Below are 15854 nucleotides of genomic sequence, written 5' to 3'. Positions count from 1 at the left end.
AGACTAGAGTTCATGTCTAAGCTAATCGGATGGCAAGGCAGAAATGAGAACCCACGCAACGATGCCAACTTCCACGAGGCAGAGAAGAAACAAGAACCCAATTAGGTGACTAAGTCTGCGTTGGATTTGAATCCAGAATGCAAGTGGCAACAGCACACCCACCCCATTCCACTGAGCTCCCTGGTTCCCCCTTGTGGCAAGCAGGAAGTGTATGTACAGTGGCTGGGTGAATGGTTGCAAACTCCACTTTGTGATAATCCACATTAACAGTTACCTGTCGTAATAATCTCTGTGTCCCCTGTGGTCTCGGTCACTGTTGTACTGCTCATACGGCCTCTTGCGGGAGAGGTTATTTGGTCGGTAATTCCCGGAGCTTCGGTGAGGGTCGCCACGAGACCGACGATCCCCGTAGTGGTGATCCTTGTACCAGTGCTGCTCGTACTGGTGATGCCGCTCTCCACCCCAGACCTGGTTGCTGTTGCCACCATAGTTAAATTTCCGATCTCTCTGCCAGTCTCCTCGATCTGCAGTAAGAAAAACACAGGCCTGAGAGTCGGTCTCACCATCACCTACCCTACCCTCCAGTCGCAGGTCAGAACAGACCATGACACAGGTGGCAAGCTTGCAGTCAGTAGCAGGTGGTAATTCCAGGCAATGGTTTTTGTTTGTCTTATTCAAGCTTCCAGATGGCAGCTTTGTGGGTTCTATAAAGTCCCTTCTGAGGCTTAGACACAGCATGTTTATAATACAACAAGTCATTGATGGAAGCTTTGTGGGTTCTATAAAGTCCCTTCTGAGGTTTAGACACAGCATTTTTATAATACAACCAGTCATTGATGGCAGTAAATACCGATTTAAAGAGGAATCTTTTAAAGGGCTTAAGGTAAAAGGAAGAAATTAACAAAAGTAAAATTCACCTTGAATATCAGGGGGAAATACCCTAATTCTATTCTACATCCCTATAGCATCTGAGCACCTTGCAGTCATGCTTTAAGTAATATGACTCCTATCTGTTGCATGTGGTCTGTTCTCTCTCTCTCACCCTCTCCCTTGGGAACCCCAGAACTTAAAACTTGACTGGACAAAAGCCCTGGAGGATGTACTGCAAGGAACAATCAGGCCTTGGCTTGGGATGGACAGGGGACCTGCTAGCCTCATCCTGACTCTCTCATGAAGGACCCACCTGCGTTACTGAAGTGTCTCTTGTTAGGGTGACTGTAGTTGTCCCGCTGGTGCCCGTGCATCTGCTGAGGGTGCGAGGGGGGCAGGTGGAGTTTTTGAGAATGAGGATTGGGAGGCAGGTGAGACTGGGACATGAGGGAATCCCGGCTGGAGCCAGAAGGCTCTGGGCGAAATAGCCTTTTGCTGCCAGCCATGTCTTCCTTCTTCTTCTGCTCCTGCTGAGAACAAGGGAGACTCTTCCAATACAATGGAATGAAAAAGATACGATGCTTCCCCCATTCAGTTCCCCGGGATGCCTCTGGCAGGTTGTGAAACCCTGTCTGTTGCACTCTGGATTCATTTAGAGCAGGGGGATTCCCGGCCAACTGGAGACCTGCATCTTCACTGGGATTGTTCTGTGAATTACTTTTATGCTCAAGAAAGAGTAAGGAATAACTAGCGTTTGAGCCAGACCCAGTGTAAGGAAGGAGATGTGCAAGTTTCCACCACACACACATCTGTGCCAACACATCTTAATCCTGACAGACTGCATCAGCCCCGATTTCTACTCTTGAGTTGGAGACAACCCAATGTGCCACACCAACAGGAATAGCCCAGCAGGAGGCAACAATGACTGGACGAAAGGAGAGAGGAGCTTCCACATGTAAAAAGAGTATCAAATGGCTAGCACTGTGTAGTTTATAAAACAGAGAAATAAGGAGTGAAGGTGGAGGTAAACAAAGCAAAGAGTTACAGAGAAAGCCAATCAGGGGCCTAATAACCCTGCACTGTCCTACAAGAGCTAGAAAGCACTGACATCTAAAAAAGCAACCAATCTGAAAGAGTATAAATGCATCCATTGCCGAGCCCATGGTGCAGCTTCACAAACACAATTCTCAGGAGACAACAGCCCTTGAATTTTGACCCAAAGATTTATAGTGTATCAGTCACCATAAGCCATGGTACCAGTAGGACTGTGTGGTTATGTTACTGCAACAACATCACAAATAGTGGCTAAGGCCAAGCAAGAGATGTGAAAACTCCCTGTTCTATACAGACTCTTCCTCACCAAGGGAGCACATTTCAGATCTTACCTCCTCTTCCTGGGATCTTTTTTTGTGAGCCATTTTGTAGAGTTTGTGCAATTTTCTGGCATCAAATTCTGTGAACTTGGACACAAATATCCAGAGGTTCCTAAAAGGACAGTAAGTTTTTCTATTAGTTACTAAACAGCAGTTTAACTTGTCTGCCTTATTTGTACAATCTGCAAAAGAACATCGAGCTAAGGATTAGCAATTATTCCCTTCATCTGGCAGATGGCATGGGGGTACAGAGAGATGAAATGATTTGCCCAGGATTACACAGGGAGTCTGTGGAAAAGCTGAGAAATGAACCCAGGACGCCAGAGTCCCAGTCCAGTGCCTTAGCTGCAAAAACATCTCTCCTTGTAAAACACTCTTCCAGCCTTTATATCAATAATCTTGGGCCTATCCTTCACTCAGAGCACAAGGCCGTATAACAAGCAATGGGAATTATAAAAACACCCACATGGGGAGTGGAGAAAGAATCCCTTCCATCTTGCAAGGAAAGCTGTTAAGATAAGAACGAAAATATTTTCAAAAAGAAAGCATCCTGCTGCTGGACTCTAACTCAATCTCTGACTGTTACCAGGCAAAGACCTAAAATCCAATACCCATTTCATCACAAATGCTGTTTCTTTTCTGTAAGGAATGTGATTTAAGCTACACTGATATCAGCACCTCTCCAACTGAAACGCACAGGTGTCTGCACAGGGTGTGCATCAGCTTCGCCAAACCCATTTTTAAATTGATTTATTTTAAACTGGTGACACTTTTTAATGTAGATGAAGCCCTAGTGTCCGAGAGGCCCAGGACAGAATGGGCCGTGGTTCCTGACACACATACCGTCCCCCAGTCAGCTTTCAAGAGGGTCTTTGAAACAGGCTGGGTGAAACACTGGAAGGGGAACATTGGAATTTGCGTCCTGAGCTGTAAAATCCAGCACCCTCCATGAGCAATGAATTCACTTAAATATTCACAAAGTAGCCAAAGAAAAACTAAATGGTCTGTTACCTTCTCCACAGTTTGATGTGCTCCTGGTCAGAGTAGGCTTTAAGGCACTCTGAGATGCGATCGCCAATTTTCAGGAGGCAGTTGCGAGTATGCTCCAGCTGTTCTTGCACTGTCAGTCCCTTATCTGGCTTGTCCAGTTGCTTCAGTGCCTTTTTCACTGGCCTCATCCTCTCTTTGCACTTGGGTGAGCAACACAGAGCAAAAATTCTTTAATTTCATGCATGGGTTCTACCCTCTCTGTTGACCTTCTCTCAACCAATCGCTGGCGGGGAAAATTCACTAATACCAGCTGTTAGTCATCCTTCATTTAGTTTTAAAATAAGGAGATGTCCCCCATGCAAACAGCAGACTTCGAAAGACATGCAGCATAAAGCAATGAGAGCTTGTCCTCAACATCATCCAGCCACCCCTCTCCTCATTCTGGAAGCACACAATGTGCTCTGCAAGTATTGAGCATGCACTCAGTCTGATATCCTGAGGACTAGATGCATAATCAAGGGACACGTTACTATTTATGCACTGAAGATAAAATACATAGGTTCGAGATCACTCCCAAAAATCACACTGACAGATAAAAAGGTTTAACTACTGCTGTTAACAAAACTGAAAGAAATGAGAGGAAACCATCATTTTTCCTCTACTTTTGCATGTAACAGCACTTTGCCTATAGTCAGTTTCCCCCAAACATTTTTCACTCCTGGAGAAAATCTATGCCACTGCGCATGCGCAGAATGTATGTTCTCTGCAGATTTCTTTGCTTCCCCACAGAAAAATGATTTTCTGACGGGGAAGCAAAGGGAAGCCACAAGAGCGGTCATACAACCCTCCCCAGCAGTATGTTTTGAGTGCCCAGGGCAGCTGGCAGAGAGGTAAATCACTGTGGGGCAGGGGACGGGACTGGGACTGGGAAAGACCTGGCTGGTGGCTCCTACCCTGCGCCAGGCTCAGCTGTTAGTCCCGGCTGGGCTGGGCAGGACAGGACTTCCTATTCCCCTGCATGGCATCCAGGGCTGGGTCAAACCCACCCCCAGATTTCTCTCCCAGCTGCAGGAAGCTCTGCAAACTCTACCCCGCCCCACCCATGCTTCCTGCACCTATCGCTCCTCAGCTACAGGGGGAGGGATCACTGTACAGGGAACTGCTGCTCCTCCATCTGCCCAACCCCTGTGCATCCAGACTCCCTCATACCCAGACCCTCCCAAGCCTCATCCTCCCACCCCGCACTCAGAATCCCCTGATGAGCCCCACCCCGACGAGCCATCCCCACCAACTGCACCAGGATCCCCACCCCACTGAGCCCCACTCCCCCAGCATCTGGACTCCCCACTGAGCCCCCCACACCCAGACCCCCTGCTGAGTTCTATCCCCTCACACCCAGACCCCCCCCGCTGAGCCCCAACCATCTTCACCTGGACCCCCTCCAGAGTCCCATTACCACTCCACCCAGAACCCCCCAACAAACCCCTGTGCATCCAGATCCCCCCCGCACCCAGACTGTCCCACACAAAACCCTCTCAACCCACACCTGGCTCCCCCCTACATTAAGCCCCTCCAGACTTGGATCCTGTCTTGCTGAGCTTGCCTGCCCACACCTGGTTCACCTGGCATGGAGGGGCAGGGCCCTGGGGTATTTCTAGGGCAGGCCTGGTCCTTGTGCTATGTCAGGGTTGGGTGCAGCCTCACCGCTGAGTCCAAGTGCTGTGAGGGAGCTACACAGTGATCTCCCACATCTGGGCAGCGAGTGGCCTGTGCTCCCCAATGCCATGCTGGAGCCTCCACATTTATTTGACAAATAAAATTTCCAGAATTTTAAAATATTGTGGCAGAATTTTTATTTTTTTGGTGCAGAATTCCCTCAGGAGTACTTTTTAGTCAGTAAGTTAGTCACTTTCCCATTGTTTGTGTGAGTCTTTCAGAGAACAACCAAGAAATGTTTTGTTTTTATTTTTTAAATAAAAAGGGACTGGAAAAAAAACAAACAATGAGCAAGGGGCCTGAAGAGTAAAAACAGTATCTGAAACTAATTTGTTTTAAAAAACTGACTGGATTTCAAGTTGATTGCACCCCTTTTAAATACACAAGCCAGGCAGGTGAGAGTCCAGCATAAGAGACTATATTAAGTCTTGTGTTTGCAGCCATGCTCACCAGTCTGCAGCGGCGGCACATTGCTGAGTTTTCAGTTACACAGCTTGGAAAGCACTTACACTGGAACCTACTACTACAACTCAACGAGCAACTGTGGATCTACAGGACATACAAAGTTACTCTAGGATGGCCTCAGCATTCTTCCAGCCCAGGAATAACCTGTTAATCCCTTGGTTGCTGAGGAAAAGAGTCTGCCACTCACGGCTACAGGGTCACAACATTTGGCCTATGGTGGTCAACCCAGCTGTGGGAACAGAAAGCTTTGGTTTGAAAAAAGGGTGCTACAGTGGGTCAGGGTGCTGTACTTCCTCTGCTATGCCCCCTTCTGTCGTGTTCCCAACAGAGAGATGAAATGAGAGCATGCATTACCAGTGCAACTAAGTGGCACAGACTCTAGAGAGGAGATATTCCAAACCTGTTTTTAATACTGTGCTTGTTTTCTGGGAGGATGGCTCCCTAAGGAGGCCTTGATGTTTCTCCCATTTGAGGTCCCACGTCAGAGCCACCATCCTTTCAGCCAAGGAGAAGTCCTGGCTGGGACTCCTTTTGCCACTTGTCCACAGTGCTCTCAAATTAGCTGCAGGGGATCACTGTTAAGCAATGTGAAGTGCAACTTCCCTTCCAGGAGTGGAGTGTACTGAGTCTACAGAATCCCCAAGGGCTGCTTGCTTAGCAGTGGGGTCCAGGCTAGGGCACTTAGGCAAACGAAGCCGCAGATATTCATAACTTACAGTGGTGTTAGTGTGCCAGGAAAGCCCAGCGCACCCACTCTTGTGCCCTTGTCTCCAGAAGAAGATACTCACTACGCTGAACGTTTCCTGGTCCAGGTCATCATCCTCATCTTCTCCAATGGGGATGGGCTCACTCCCTGCTGTAATGTGGACAGGACCTTGAGATCGCTTCCCTTTGCTTCCAGACTTGGTCTCACTACCTTTGGCCTTGAAAAGAACAAAATGACAGCACTTGGACAGTGAGCCGAACCTGGGGATTCTGAATGGCCCACCGTGAAATCCTCGGTGACGACTACCAAAATTGCAGGCCCCTCTGCAGCACCTTCCTCCCCAAGCTCTCCAAGTGCTTCAGAATCATGAATCACACCTGTGAGAGGAAACTGGAGCACAGACACACCTGGGCCAACGTTTTCAGAAGTGGCACCAGTGATTTGGGCTCCGTACACAGGGAGAGGCTAAACCCGCCTGTGGGGGGACTGCAATGGAGAATTAGGGTCACACAGTGGGTGCGTATCCCCTGGGAAGGGCAGAGCCCCCCCCCCCCCCACGGCCTGACCTATTTAGAAGGGCCTGAAATTCCGCTGTAAATCAGTGGGAACTGCACATGCTCAGAGCCTCTGGAAATCAAGCCCAACAGCTCTTCAATTGGTCACCCCAAATCACTGACTGCTAGTGAAAACGTTGAGCTGCCCAAACTTGCCCAGGAAATTGGTGCAAGAGCTGTCAACCGAACCTAAGTCTCAAAACAACTGATCCTGAGCTTCAGCCTCAGAAACTATCATTTCTCTCTTATTCCTGTTAGCAGCTGAAGGCCATGCCGCATTTCACTGGGAAGGGGACTTCCCCTAGATTTGAAATAAGGTCTCAGCTTTGACTTCAGACCGCAGAGTCATAATACACTAGCATTTGGTCTATACCTCAAGTACCCCAAGTCACTATTATGGAGCCTTTCACCTGTCCCTAGTCTGAATCCAGCCCATGGCAGCAGTGACCCAATGTCCAAGGGGCAATTGAGTTGCATTTCCCGCATAGCCTGACGCCTGTGCTGGCAGAATCAACCCCTGCCACCATGGGAACAGCCAAGATATTATTTCATGACCCCTGCGTAGGTCGGGTTATTATGGATAGATTTGAAGTCTTGAGCAATTCAGACACAGCCTGCCAACACCAAGACTAATTAAAACCTTACACCCTTTGAACAATAAGCTCCAAACTCTTTTCTCTCCTTTTCTGAATGCCAGCCATTCCGGGATATTCTTCTGTTTGGGGATAGCTGTCTTTTCAAGTCAGTCTGAAAACAGCTCACTCCCTTTCACGCTCTATACTTAGTTCCCAAACCACAGAATAGGTCACCTTTTCCATTCCTCACTGCAGGTATCTTTTCCCTCCTATTCAGGGTAAACTCTCACTCCAAAAAATTCTGGAGGCTGAGAGGCAAAGAGCCCTCCCCAATGTTCATGAGTAAAGGATGCCCTAGCATCCTAGGGGTCTTTAGGAATGTTCAATCTCATAGTGTGTCCATCTCTGCGAATATTCCCTGGAGAGACTTCATTGCCCTCTCAGACAAACTGCTCTCCTTGACAGGTATTGGCATGTGCAGGATTCAAATCTGAAATCCTGAATGTGATCTCCAACATGTTTCTAAAGGTTACATGTAAAATATGCCTGGTACCTTCTCCTTCTTATCCTTTGTTTTCTTTTTCTCTTTTTCGCCTTCCTTTTCTTTCTTTGTGGTTGACTGTTTTTCCTTGTTCTCTTTGTTCTCTTTCTTCTTCTGTTTCTTTTTCACTGGGCTCTTTTCCAAGCAATCCTCCTAGGAAAGTAGTCACAGGCTCAAACTTTGTTCACAAAGTCAGAGCCCCTCAACTCAGACACATTTTACTCTATAAACCTATATCCCGCAAGAGCACCTGATTCTTGCTGCTCATTCAAACTTTTCCTAGCTCTAATTAACCTAAGCAAGTCCAGAGCAGCCATCCGCCCGACCCCCACAAACCCTGCCTCTAAGGTTATTCCATCAAACCAGCATCATTCTGCAGCTGACTAGCAAACTGTAGCTACATATCACACTCCCTAATTTAATTTAGCGAGTCCATTGGCTCAGCTCTTCAAGGTAGATACTGATCAGAAGCATTAAGAAACCTTTAGATTATGTGCAGAGCGACTCAAAGAGAGGGTTTTTCCAGGACCCAAATGATCTTGGTAAACTCTGGCTTCATCAATGGCAGGTTTTCTGAGGAGGACAGTCTCTAAGCCAACAAAGGCTGAAAGTGGCCCACTCTGGAGCCTGTCCACAATGCTCCGAGCATTGGCTTAATGAGGTGGGTGGAGAAGGCCTCACCACCTCCTATGTTCCCAAGCAACAGAACCTGTTCCCAGGGCAGATCTGCCAGGCCCCCATTTCAGTGTAACGCTCTGTAGTTCCCCTAGGGGTTGTTTGGGGAAGTTGCAACAGGTGCTTTTCAAGTGTCGTTTCTGAAGCACCAACACAGTTCAAGCAGCTCTGTAAAAGCCCCCTCCATCTGGGTCAACACACCTTGACTTCACCCTCTTCTGACTGGTTGTCCGAGTGCCGAGGAGAGGACAGGTCATTTCCATGCTCATCTTTGACTTTGGGAGCTTTGTTCTCTTTCTTCACGCGTGGTTTCCTCTTCTTCAGTTTGGTCTGGGGAAGAAGAGAAACCAGTTAGGGCTTGAAAACAACTTCCTGAAACAGAAACACCATCTCTCTTCCTCTAGGCCAGGGGTGGGCAAACTTTTTGGCCCAAGGTCCACATTGGGGTTACAAAACTGTATGGAGGGCTGGGTAGAGAAGGCTGTGCCTCCCCAAACAGCCTGGCCCCTCCCCCATCCGATCCCTCCCACTTCCCACCCCCCAACTGCCCCGCTGAGTACCCCCCACCCATCCAACCCCCCTACTCCTTGTCCCCTGACCTCCCCCTCCCGGGACCCCCCGCCCCAATCACCCCCCCGGGACCCCACCCCCATCCAACCCCTGCTGCTCCCTGTCCCCTGACTGCCCTGACCCCCTATCCACACCCCCATCCCTTGACAGGCCCCCAGAACCACACCCCCTATCCAACCCTCCCTGTTCCCCATCCCCTGCGTGCCCCGACCCCTAACCGCCCCCCAGGGACCCCACCCCCTATCCAACCCCCCCGGCTCCCTGTCCCCTGACTGCCTCGACCCCTATCCACAGCCCTGTCCGCTGACAGGCCCCCCCCCCAGGACTCCCACGCTTTTCCAACCCCCCCCCCCCACAGCTTCCTGTCCCCTATCCACACCCCCACCCCCTGACAGGCCCCCCCGGGACTCCCACACCTATCTAACCTCCCCCTGCTCCCTGCCCCCTGACTGACCCCCGGCCCCCTTACCATGCCGCTCAGAGCAGCATGTCTGGCAGCCGCGCTGCCCAGCCAGAGCCAGACACTCTGCTGCACTGTGCTGCCGTGCCCTGCAGGAGCACACAGCTGCGTGGGAGGGGGGACAACGGGGGAGGGGCCGGGGGCTAGCCTCCCTGGCGGGGAGCTCAAGAGCCAGGCAGGACGATCCCGCGGGCCACATGTGGCAAGCAGGCTGTAGTTTGCCCTCCGCTACTCTAGGCACTAGGTGTCCGTTTGGAGCATTAGACCATTCAATGGGCCACAGGAAAGGACACTGAGCCACTATTTAGAACTACAACCTCCATCAGAGGGTCCCATTTTGCCTAGCAAGAGGAAATCCATCTAAAGTTCGAAGGCTCAAAGGACTATTCTGAACACACAGAGAATTAGTACGAGTGAATTGCTGGCAGCAAGCAGTCTGGTGACGGGGCAAATGAAGGAGAGCTAGTGCCTGCTGCCAGTGGGTATTTAATGTGACACCCACATTGCAGTATCCAGGAGGAAGAAGGCTGGGATAAAAAGAACTTTATTCTGGGTACATTCTCTATCTATCTCCACAGCTCCTTGCTAGTGAGGGCTATGTAAGCCATAGTTTTTCATGAAATCTGTGCACATCGCTTTAGAGGTCACTTCTGCTTCTGACAAGTGAGTTGGTAAAATGAGAATCATGGAATCCTATGTATGATGCTCAGTGTCTCACACATCAAGCACACTCAGCTTACAGGTAAAAAGATACCTTTTCCTAAGTGACAGACCTGCCAAGTGAGCCTGGCCCTAGGATCTGAGAGCCAACCCCACCAGCTCCAGGTTCAGTCGGATGAAGGGATCAGAGTACACAGCCACAGTCCATTCAAACAGAATATTTCATGAGCTAGAAATACAAGAGGTAGTTTCCTTCTAAGCAGTGTCCAATGTCCCCCCCTAGGAGCACTCAGCCATCCCCTCACTCACCTCTTCCCCATCTTTCACGGTTTCCTTCTTCTCCAGATCTTTCTTCAGCAATTTCAGCAGATAATCGACACGGGTCTGGAGCTGCTTTCCCTGAGGCTTCTTATCTGTCTCAACAGGTAGGATCTTTGATAAAAACAAAACACCCACATGCACCTATCAAGCCTTGAAGTGAGCAGACAAGCGTGAATAACAATCTCCTCCCCTAGCATCCAGCAAGGGAGTGAGAAAAATCTCAGCTTCTCAGGGGAACTGCCTTACCCTGCTCTCCCAGGGACAAAGGCCCAGATCCTCAAAGATATTTAGATGGCTAACTCCCAATGGGAGTTAGATGCCTAAATCCGTACGAGGAACTAGGCCAAAGAACTCCTTCACAAGTCTCCCCCTTTCATAAGCCAGCATGCAGAACTCTACCAATTCGGGGGGAGAAGAGGGAGGGCGCCCTCGTGCTGGTATTGAAGTGACAGGGCATGTGTGAGCACAGTCTGGTAGGAACTTCAACTGCCGCTATCTTGGATTACAAAAGAACTTCTCCAGCAAGCAAGCAAACACATTGCAAAACACATCAAGAAGCCTGTGTTGCAACAGACACTCTGATCCCTTGTTTTGACAAGCCGAATTTATTTAGGGTATCGTTTCACAGTAGGCTAGTACTGCGTAGCATATTTGGTAAAAGTAAGGGATCATTAGTAACTTGAGAAAAAAGCTATTTCTGTAAAGTTGGTTTCACTGGTTTGTGCCTTTATAAACAAATAAAAATGGAGCTCTGCTTGATCGTTATCGCTGTTTTCTTTAAACAACGAAGTGGTCTGACTGTAACATACAGCAGTGACTCAGCCGGGGCATTTGTGTTGTGAAGTAAGGTGAAGCTGCTGTTTTCGGGGTGAGAATCACCAGCCCAGTGTGTTAGCAGAGGGAGAATTAGAGGGGCTCCTCTGTACCACCACTGCAAGGAAGAGATTCCCACGACTGTGCCCTGGTCTACACTAGGACTTTAGGTCAAATTTAGCAGCGTTAAATCGATGTAAGCCTGCACCCGTCCACACGATGAAGCCCTTCATTTCGACTTAAAGGGCTCTTAAAATCGATTTCCTTACTCCACCCCTGACAAGTGGATTAGCGCTTAAATCGGCCTTGCCGGGTCGAATTTGGGGTACTGTGGACACAATTCAACGGTATTGGCCTCCGGGAGCTATCCCAGAGTGCTCCATTGTGACCGCTCTGGACAGCACTCTCAACTCAGATGCACTGGCCAGGTAGACAGGAAAAGAACCGCGAACTTTTGAATCTCATTTCCTGTTTGGCCAGCGTGGCAAGCTGCAGGTGACCATGCAGAGCTCATCAGCAGAGGTGACCATGCAGAGCTCATCAGCAGAGGTGACCATGATGGAGTCCCAGAATCGCAAAAGAGCTCCAGCATGGACCGAACGGGTGGTACGGGATCTGATCGCTGTATGGGGAGAGGAATCCGTGCTTTCAGAACTCGGTTCCAGTTTTCGAAATGCCAAAACCTTTGTCAAAATCTCCCAAAGCATGAAGGACAGAGACCATAACAGGGACCCGAAGCAGTGCCGTGTGAAAATTAAGGAGCTGAGGCAAGCCTACCAGAAAACCAGAGAGGCGAATGGCCGCTCCGGGTCAGAGCCCCAAACATGCCGCTTCTATGATGAGCTGCATGCCATTTTAGGGGGTTCAGCCACCACTACCCCAGCCGTGTTGTTTGACTCCTTCAATGGAGATGGAGGCAACACGGAAGCAGGTTTTGGGGACGAAGAAGATAATGATGATGATGAGGTTGTAGATAGCTCACAGCAAGCAAGCAGAGAAACTGGTTTTCCCGACAGCCAGGAACTGTTTCTCACCCTGGACCTGGAACCAGTACCCCCCGAACCCACCCACGGCTGCCTCCTGGACCCGGCAGGCGCAGAAGGGACCTCCGGTGAGTGTACCTTTTAAAATACTATACATGGTTTAAAAGCAAGCATGTGAAAGGATTAATTTGCCCTGGCATTCGCGGCTCTCCTGGATATACTCCCAAAGCCTTTGCAAAAGGTTTCTGGGGAGGGCAGCCTTATTGCGTCCTACATGGTAGGACACTTTACCACTCCAGGTCAGTAACATGTACTCGGGAATCATTGTACAACAAAGCATTGCAGAGTATGTTTGCTGGCGTTCAAACAACATCCGTTCTTTATCTCTCTGTGTTATCCTCAGGAGAGTGAGATATCATTCATGGTCACCTGGTTGAAATAGGGTGCTTTTCTTCAGGGGACACTCAGAGGAGCCCGTTCCTGCTGGGCTGTTTGCCTGTCGCTGAACTGAAATGTTCCCCGCTGTTAGCCATGGGGAGGGGGGAGGGTTGAGGGGGTAGCCACGCGGTGGGGGAGGCAAAATGCGACCTTGTAACGAAAGCACATGTGCTATGTATGTAATGTTAACAGCAAGGTTTACCCTGAAAGAGTGTAGCCACTGTTTTATAAAATGTGTCTTTTTAAATACCGCTGTCCCTTTTTCCTCCACCAGCTGCATGTGTTTCAATGATCACAGGATCTTCTCCTTCCCAGAGGCTAGTGAAGATTAGAAAGAAAAAAAAAACGCATTCGTGATGAAATGTTCTCTGAGCTCATGCTGTCCTCCCACACTGACAGAGCACAGACAAATGCGTGGAGGCAAATAATGTCAGAGTGCAGGAAAGCACAAAATGACCGGGAGGAGAGGTGGTGGGCTGAAGAGAGTAAGTGGCGGGCTGAAGAGAGGGCTGAAGCTCGAATGTGGCGGCAGCGTGATGAGAGGAGGCAGGATTCAATGCTGAGGCTGCTGGAGGACCAAACCAGTATGCTCCAGTGTATGGTTGAGCTGCAGCAAAGGCAGTTGGAGCACAGACTGCCACTACAGCCCCTGTGTAACCAACCCTCTCCTCCCCAAGTTGCATAGCCTCCACACCCAGACGCCCAAGAACGCGGTGGGGGGGGGGGGGGGGGCCCCCCCGGCCAACCAGCCACTCCACCACAGAGGATTGCCCAAAAAACAGAAGGCTGGCATTCAATAAATTTTAAAGTTGTAAACTTTTGAAGTGCTGTGTGGCATTTTCCTTTCCTCCTCCACCACCCCTCCTAGGCTACCTTGGTAGCCATCCCCCTATTTCTGTGATGAATGAATAAAGAATGCATGAATGTGAAGCAACAATGACTGTATTGCCTCTGCAAGCGGTGATCGAAGGGAGGAGGGGAGGGTAGTTAGCTTACAGGGAAGCAGAGTGAACCAAGGGGCGGGGGGTTTCATCAAGGAGAAACAAACAGAACTTTCACACCGTAGCCTGGCCAGTCATGAAACTGGTTTTCAAAGCTGCTCTGATGCGTACCGCGCCCTCCTGTGCTCTTCTAACCGCCCTGGTGTCTGGCTGCGCGTAACCAGCAGCCAGGCGATTTGCCTCAACCTCCCACCCCGCCATAAACGTCTCCCCCTTACTCTCACAGATATTGTGGAGCACTCAGCAAGCAGTAATAACAGTGGGAATATTGGTTTCGCTGAGGTCTAAGCGAGTCAGTAAACTGCGCCAGCGCGCCTTTAAAAGTCCAAATGCACATTCTACCACCATTCTGCACTTGCTCAGCCTGTAGTTGAACAGCTCCTGACTACTGTCCAGGCTGCCTGTGTACGGCTTCATGAGCCATGGCATTAAGGGGTAGGCTGGGTCCCCAAGGATACATATAGGCATTTCAACATCCCCAACCGTTATTTTCTGGTCTGGAAATAAAGACCCTTCCTGCAGCTTTTGAAACAGACCAGAGTTCCTGAAGATGCGAGCGTCATGTACCTTTCCCGGCCATTCCACATTGATGTTGGTGAAACGTCCCTTGTGATCCACCAGAGCTTGCAGCACTATTGAAAAGTACCCCTTGCAGTTTATGTACTCGGCGGCTTGGTGCTCCGGTGCCAAGATAGGGATATGGGTTCCGTCTATGGCCCCACCACAGTTAGGGAATCCCATTGCAGCAAAGCCATCCACTAGGACCTGCACATTTCCCAGGGTCACTACCCTTGATATCAGCAGATCTTTGATTGCGTGGGCTACTTGCATCACAGCAGCCCCCACCGTAGATTTGCCCACTCCAAATTGATTCCCAACTGACCGGTAGCTGTCTGGCGTTGCAAGCTTCCACAGGGCTATCGCCACTCGCTTCTCAACTGTGAGGGCTGCTCTCATCTTGGTATTCATGCGCTTCAGGTCAGGGGAAAGCAAGTCACAAAGTTCCATGGAAGTGCCCTTATGCATGCGAAAGTTTCGCAGCCACTGGGAATCGTCCCTGCAACACTATGCGGTCCCACCAGTCTATGCTTGTTTCCTGAGCCCAGAATCGGCATTCCACAGCATGAACCTGCCCCATTAGCACCATGATGCATGCATTGGCAGGGCCCATGCTTTCAGAGAAATCTGTGTCCATGTCCTGATCACTCACGTGACCGCGCTGACGTCGCCTCCTCGCCCGGTATCGCTCTGCCAGGTTCTGGTGCTGCATATACTGCTGGATAATGCGTGTGGTGTTTAATGTGCTCCTAATTGCCAAAGTGAGCTGAGCGGCCTCCATGCTTGCCTTGGTATGGCGTCCGCACAGAAAAAAGGCGCGGAACGATTGTCTGCTGTTGCTCTGACGGAAGGAGGGGCGACTGACGACACGGCTTACAGGGTTGGCTTACAGGGAATTAAAATCAACAAAGGGGGTGGCTTTACATCCATGAGTATTTCAGGCAGGACTTCACAGAGGGTTCAAATAAGAAATGGTGCACCTAAGTAATTGTTCTTATTGGAACAAGCAGGTTGGTCTGGCCTCTGATTGACATATGGCTAGATTTACCTCGCTGCACCTTCTCTGTGAGTGACTGCAGTGTGACGCAGAGGAATGAGTCCCCTAGACGGGGGTGGGGGGGAAGCAAATGAGTACAAAACAAATCTGGTCTATTTCTTGTTTTGATCCACTCCATCTATCTTTTACATCTTTGGCTGGCAGCAGACGGTGCAGAAGGACTGCAAGCTATCCACCTCTCATGGCTGCTCGGCAGAAGACGGTGCAGTAGGACTGCTAGCCATCCTCATCTCTTGCCTGCCTGGCAGAAGATGGTACAATAGGACTGCTAGCAATCCGTATCGCCTGCCTGCTCACCATAAGATGGCTCAATAGGACTGACTGCAGGACTAAAGAGAATGACCTGGTCAAGTCACTTCTAATGTAGTCCCTGCACACATGTCTGCCCAGGCACTCCTGGCCGACGTGGCCAGGAGCACCTCGGACATGACGATGACGGCTACCAGTCCTATTGTACCGTCTGCTGCCACAAGGCAATGGGTTGATGCTGCTGTGTAGCAATGCAGTACCACGTCTGCCAGCACCCAG

At 49.9% G+C, this 15854-nt stretch overlaps 1 protein-coding gene across 8 annotated transcripts in view; it reads right to left on the bottom strand.

Moving 5' to 3' along the window:
- Positions 1-15854, bottom strand: part of CHD2 (chromodomain helicase DNA binding protein 2) — a 101991-nt gene that overhangs the window by 4999 nt on the left and 81138 nt on the right. For 7 of the 8 annotated variants that reach the window (XM_037910136.2, XM_043523902.1, XM_037910137.2 and 4 more), the window contains 8 exons: positions 10465-10587; positions 8667-8795; positions 7803-7943; positions 6203-6337; positions 3255-3433; positions 2256-2355; positions 1184-1400; positions 275-524 (listed from right to left, as the gene is read on the bottom strand). In XM_037910136.2, the coding sequence (XP_037766064.1) occupies positions 275-524; positions 1184-1400; positions 2256-2355; positions 3255-3433; positions 6203-6337; positions 7803-7943; positions 8667-8795; positions 10465-10587 (1274 nt within the window). The remainder of the gene's footprint in view (positions 1-274; positions 525-1183; positions 1401-2255; positions 2356-3254; positions 3434-6202; positions 6338-7802; positions 7944-8666; positions 8796-10464; positions 10588-15854) is intronic. The other variant, XM_007060366.4, reaches the window with a different exon arrangement.

This window comes from Chelonia mydas, chromosome 10 (assembly GCF_015237465.2).
Source record: "Chelonia mydas isolate rCheMyd1 chromosome 10, rCheMyd1.pri.v2, whole genome shotgun sequence".
NCBI classification, from domain to species: domain Eukaryota; kingdom Metazoa; phylum Chordata; order Testudines; family Cheloniidae; genus Chelonia; species Chelonia mydas.
The sequence above is the reverse complement of the archived record's forward strand: the minus strand, read 5'-3'. Positions and strand labels throughout refer to the sequence as shown.